This window comes from Corylus avellana, chromosome ca3, assembly GCF_901000735.1.
Source record: "Corylus avellana chromosome ca3, CavTom2PMs-1.0".
Classification (NCBI taxonomy): Eukaryota; Viridiplantae; Streptophyta; class Magnoliopsida; order Fagales; family Betulaceae; genus Corylus; species Corylus avellana.
Window position 1 is genome coordinate 19,871,564 of NC_081543.1, and position 6,135 is coordinate 19,877,698.

The 6,135-nt window shown below is 35.5% G+C and overlaps 1 protein-coding gene across 1 annotated transcript in view; it reads right to left on the reverse strand.

Moving 5' to 3' along the window:
- The window catches only part of LOC132176669 (uncharacterized), a 69,344-nt gene extending 64,328 nt beyond the window's left edge, over positions 1-5,016 (reverse strand). Inside the window, exon 1 of the mRNA XM_059588938.1 lies at positions 4,681-5,016. Within this exon, the coding sequence (XP_059444921.1) occupies positions 4,681-4,902 (222 nt within the window). The 5' untranslated portion in view covers positions 4,903-5,016. The remainder of the gene's footprint in view (positions 1-4,680) is intronic.
- Positions 5,017-6,135: the final 1,119 nt, after the last annotated feature.

A 6,135-nucleotide genomic window follows, 5' to 3' on the forward strand; every position in this document is an offset into this window, starting at 1 on the left:
CCTCCTCCTCCTCCATCTGCCAGCAATCCGGTAAGCCTCCTCCCCTGGTTTTTTTTTTTTTTTTTTTCCATTTGGGTTTTGGTTATGCTCTATTTTTGTTTGGTTGGTGGAAAACTGGAGGAAAACACAGGAAAGTTGGGATTTTAAAATTCTAGTGGATAGATTGTTGATGAGAAAAATGCAGGAAAAGACAGAGAAATTAAGATTTTGAGTTTGTAGTGATATGGAAAATCCAAATATTCGAAGTCAACCAAGTCGAGATTTTTAAGTTTCTAGAATTAGACCAAATACTTCTATTAGGTTTTAGCTTATATTTGTAGTGTAGACTCTGTAGTTCTTCTTTCTATCTGCTGTGAAGTTGATTATTCTTTTATTTGGGTTCTTAGATAGTGGAATTTATGTTTGTATGTTTAGGGTTTAGCACTCTTTTAGGGTGATAAGTTTATGCTAAGTTGTTGAATTATTATTGAGATATATTTCTTAAAAACTTTGCAATGATGTATCACGTATATAGGAGCGCATACCAGTAGAGGAAGTATTTGAACAATTGCAATGCTTAAGAGAAGGTTTGTCAACTGAGGCGGGGCAGAAGAGGCTCCATATCTTTGGCCCAAACAAGCTAGAAGAAAACGAGGCAATATTCACATTACTTTTGTCCCTATTTTCTTCTATTTATTATTGGTTTTAAAATAAATAAACTGATCAATTAAAAGCAATCCTGAAACAGGAAAATAAGTTTCTGAAATTCCTGGGTTTTATGTGGAATCCTCTATCTTGGGTGAGGGAAGCTGCAGCTATCATGGCCATAGCTTTGGCCAATGGAGGGGTAAAATCTCTCTCTCTCTCTCTCTCTACACACACCCACATAACTTGATAATTTGATGAAGAATTCTTCATCTCACACTGGCATGAATTTTTTTTTTTTCAATGAACAAATGCAGGGCAAGCCACCAGACTGGCACGATTTTGTGGGAATAGTGGCATTGCTTGTAATTAACTCCACCATAAGCTTTGTAGAAGAAAACAATGCAGGCAATGCTGCAGCAGCACTTATGGCAGGTCTTGCACCAAAAACCAAGGTAATTCTGCATGATAACATGGCTACAACAACGTTGGTAAGTTATACACTTTCCATGAATAGAGTAGTCAATTCACTGAATTCAGTATGCTTGCTTGGTTGATTGTAGGTTCTAAGAGATGGAAGATGGACAGAGCAAGAAGCTGAAATCTTGGTACCAGGAGATGTTATTAGTGACAAGTTAGGGGATATTGTCCCAGTTGATGCTCGTCTCTTAGAGGGAGACCCACTCAAGATTGACCAGTCTGCTCTAACTGGTGAGTCTTTGCCTGTTACAAGGAGCTCGGGTGATGAAGTCTTCTCTGGATCCACTGTCAAACAAGAGGATTTGTATTTTGAATGTAATTATAAGAGGATTTGTATTTTGAATGTAATTATAAGAGGATTTGTATTTTGTAAGGAATTGTAATTTATTGGGAGCAATTGAGATTGTATGTGAGATTGTATTATGAGATTTTATTGAATAAAATTTTGATTCAAATATATATTATGAGATTGAATGGGGTTGTATAGTATTGAATTTGGATTTGTTATTCGGTTTTTCAAACAAGAAAAAAAAAAATTAAAACACAATTAAAAGATATATGGGGGAAACAGGCGCTTGCAACTGTGCAGGCGCCATCATTTGGAAAAGGGGGCACCCACATGGGCAAGCGCCCTCTTTTCCAAAAGGGGGTGCTTGCACAGTGCCAAGTGCCCCCTTCTCAATTTAGAAACGCTTTGCTTAAAATGCCCCCTTTTGGAGATGTTTTACACTGAAAAAGCGTATCTAAATTGAATTCCAGTCAATATCATTTGAGACACGCGCCAAGTGCCCCTATTCAAGCGTTTTTAACTCAATTGGGCCTTTTTTTGGCCAAAAACGCCCCAAATAACCATGTCATTAAACCTTTTTTTTTTTGTAGCGTCTCTATTTATCTCTATGCTCCTATATCCAGTCACATGGAATTCTCTTCCAAATTCTTTTGCTAGTCAGTTTCACTTCATCTGGAGCAGATAATCAGCTTTATCCAACCCTAGTCTAAAGACCTAAATTGTGAATCAGACCTTCAGTCGCAACCCCATTCCATTATACCTATCTATTGATCTCTAGGTAGTAATCTCCAGACCGTACTCCACAGCCACTCCCATAACTTCCGTTTGTTTTGCCTAAATTACAGCTTTGACAATTCCCATACATATACTTACTGGTAACACACCCATGATACCTATGGACAAAACCAGCAAGGAAGTGGGAATGGAGATAACAAAGTGAAGGGATAGTGGTAATCCTTCAGTTGGGAGATGAACAATGAAGGAAAGGAGGGGAGGGGATGAATCCACCCATCTTGGCTCACTCTTTTTTCCACCCAAGATAAAGCAGATTTGGGCAGAGTTGAAAGGTTTCAATTCAAATTATCTGTAACTCTTGCAGTACCCCAAGAAAATACCATTAGCCAGTAAAAAAAAATGGATATGATGGTAAAACAGATCAGTTTTGTTGCTTTACCCTTCTCAACATCCATTCAAGAAAAGAGAAACTTCCTATTCTATTTCCTCCCTAAGAATAGATCTGATCATTTCTTCTCATTTTCCCCTATAAACCCCAAAGATAGAGTTGTTCACTTTATGCCCACTCAGTAGTAACTCTTTTCACTCTCTCAACACTTAAAAATTTTAGTGCGTTTAAGAGCACATTCTAAGTCAACTCTCAAATGCAAAAGGAAAATTTAAAAGATTTAGCCATTAACAAGTTATTTAATGCTAAATTTGAACCGCTGAATATGTCAGCTAAAGATTTTCTCTATGAAATGATTCTCATTCCCATGAATATTATTTTTTAACTCTAATAAAAAATTCAGCCCAGCATTTTCAGCACTAATAGTTTCAGATAAAGTTCAACCCTTAAAGTTTTAGTTCCAAAATTTCACTTTAATGAAATAGCACCTAAGTGAATAAATATATCACTTCTATTTAGTTCAAAAACAGTAATAGACAATGCTCTCAGATTTAAAATACAAACAATCAATTTATGAGCCATGTCAGACATTCTAAACCAAGCATAAATAACTCATTGAAACTATTAGAGTATCCAGAATATGTTAAAAGTAATTTTCTCTCTAATTCCCTTATACTTAATTTTTCGTCAAAATCTTTACCAAAATAACTTTCATTTATACAGCCCTAAACACCTGTGCACAACAAAAAACTGAAAAAGATGGTAGCAAATATCAAGATAATTCTTCCCTCAGTAATCAATCACGGCAACATATATTTTAATTATTCCTAAAACTCTCGGCATTATCCAAAAGAATCACTGGATGAACTGAACTAATGCTTACTCTGGATTTTCGTTAAATTGACAAACTTTCCCCAAATAATGGTTGCACATCATTCCTAGGAATACCTATTCCCATGGGAATAGTGATTCCCCTACGAAGAGGATACTTATTCCTCTAAAAAATTAGAGGAATAGCAATTCCTTGAGGAATTGAATGAGTTTTCCAAAAATCCCATTAACTTTTTTTTTTCTACAAACTAAGAAAGAAAACACAAAAACTACATCTGCAAACTCTCTCCGTCTCATCAGCCAAATCCCCAACCATAGCTGCCTCCTCAGCCAACCTCATCTTCTGCATCACATTTGTCATCTCCTACTCAACCCTACTCCTAAGCGTCTCCTTTAACCTATCTGCACATTTCTAACACCATTGGAAATCATATTTCTGATTTTCCCATAACAATTCTAGAAGCATTGGCTTCACTCCCAAAAGACTTCGGTATAAGGCTCACAATAATTCGAATAACATGGAAAGGCCACATCATATGAGGAACCCTAATTATCACAACCGAGGAAAAATTAAACCAAAACATTCATAGATGTACACAAAAACGCTTAAAGATGAAAGGGGAAAAGAAATTTAAATAAAATAAATAAAATAAAATAAAAAGGAATTAGCCGTATCCCTAAAAATCTATCACATGAAAGAAAGCACAAACGCTTGAACAATTCCAGGTTTTTTTTTTAAATATTATTTTATTTGTTTATATATATATATATATATATATATATATATATATATATATATCATGGCTATATTAGTAATTTTGGTGTAATTACAGTGAAAGCATATGTGTTGCCACCAAAATAGAATAACTATTCTATTCCACCTACTTTTATTCCCAATAATAACTATTCCTTTTTCTAACAGAATAGTCCTTCCGCGTATCAAACGAAGCCTCGTTTCCTTTTGCTTTTGCCACTAATAATGAAAACTCAAAAACTCAAAAACCAAAACCCTACCCCTTCTCAGGGAAAAAGAGAGAGCACTACACGTTTTCTATTGTTCTAATATCCAATGTTAAAGGCAGTCAACAATCGAATCCAATTTTTCCCATTATTATCGAAGTTGAGAAAAAATAAATGAAAATATATAATAACTCAAATACCCCCACTTCTCTTCAACGTTCCAAATTCTGCTAAACCAAATATTCGAATCAGAACTTCATTGTTTTCCTAAAATGTCCCAGCAACCGAATAGATACATACAGATAAAAATATACATTCATACATGCATCCTTCTATATGAAGAGCGAGAGAGAGACAAAGGGAGATGGCTTACGACGGCGTTGAAGAGAGTGGACTTGCCGACATTAGGGAGGCCAACGATGCCGGCTCTAAGGCTCATGCTTACTTTGGAGGATGAGGAAGAGAAGCGCTGCGTGAATCCCAAAAAGCCTATGAAGTGAGACTTCTCTGTGAGAAGAAGAGACTGATTTCTGGAGAGCGATGACTTCAATGGATGAACCAATGTCGGGATTAGGTGACCGCACGCCATTCTCATTGTTGCAAACACGCACAAGCAGAGCGAGAGACACAGAGCGCTTTAACTTTGTTTTCTCTCTTGAAAAATAGAGGGAAAGCAGGGCCACGCGTTTAGGGATTGAAATTCTTTTATGAAGTGCTCCATTGTTGAAAATTAAAGTTTTTTTTGTAAGGATCATATTTAAGAAAAAAAGAATAATGCTACACTTATGCTGATTGTTTCGCCTTAAAATGTTTTTTTTTTTTTGTATTTTCTGATGTTTGGTGCTACATAAAATAATAATTAACAAAAAATATTTTTCTTTCGACCGAAATTTTTTTTTTAATTTTCATAAAATGGATTACATTTTTCAAAACCATAAACCATTTTTTGAATTTTAACATCTCATTCTAAAACCGATGAACCCCGCTAAGACCCGCCCAGGACCTACCGAGACCCGCCCCCGACTTGATTGGGACCCGACCGGACCTACCCAAGACCTGTCCAAGACCCTGCCGAGTCTTGATCAAGACCCCATCAGGACCCGACATCGGAAAATATTTTCGGCAAAAAACATTTTTCTGAAAAATGATTTCTTAGAAAATATTTTCAGTATTTGGCATTTACGGAAAATCAAGCAAGTCCCGGTTGAGTCCTCGATGTCAAAAAATGAAAAAAATTCCTGTAAAACATTTTCCGGTATTTGGTATGTACAAAAAATCATATTAAACTCTAAATTACAAAAATATCCATGTCGAGTCCTAGGTGTATCTTGGCGGGTCCCGGGCTGATCTCAGCGGGTGTTGTGTCAAATACTATCTAAATTAATAGATAATATTTAGTATGTTTTAACTCGCAAGTGTATAAGATTAAAACAATAGTATAGTGCAGCAAGTACAAGGTCAATCCCACGAGGATTGTGATTTTATTTAGATTTAATTAAAAATATCAATTTGTCACTGAATTGATATTATGAAAAAGAAATAAAAAGATAAATGAAAAAGGTAAAGGCAGGGCTTTGATATCCACCATTAATCATACTTAGATAATATAACAATATGCTAATGCTTTGATCATGTTATATCCATCTAATGTTTGTCAACCTAAGGGGATTGGTGTATACTCCTTAAGCTATAGATTTCCCTAAGCAACAAGTTAGGCATGGGTGTATACTCTTAACTTTTTTCTTTCCTAAAGGATTTAGTATGGGTGTATACTAAGTTGTTTTTTAGGAAAGCATATATTATATGGAAATCGACAAACACATGAGGC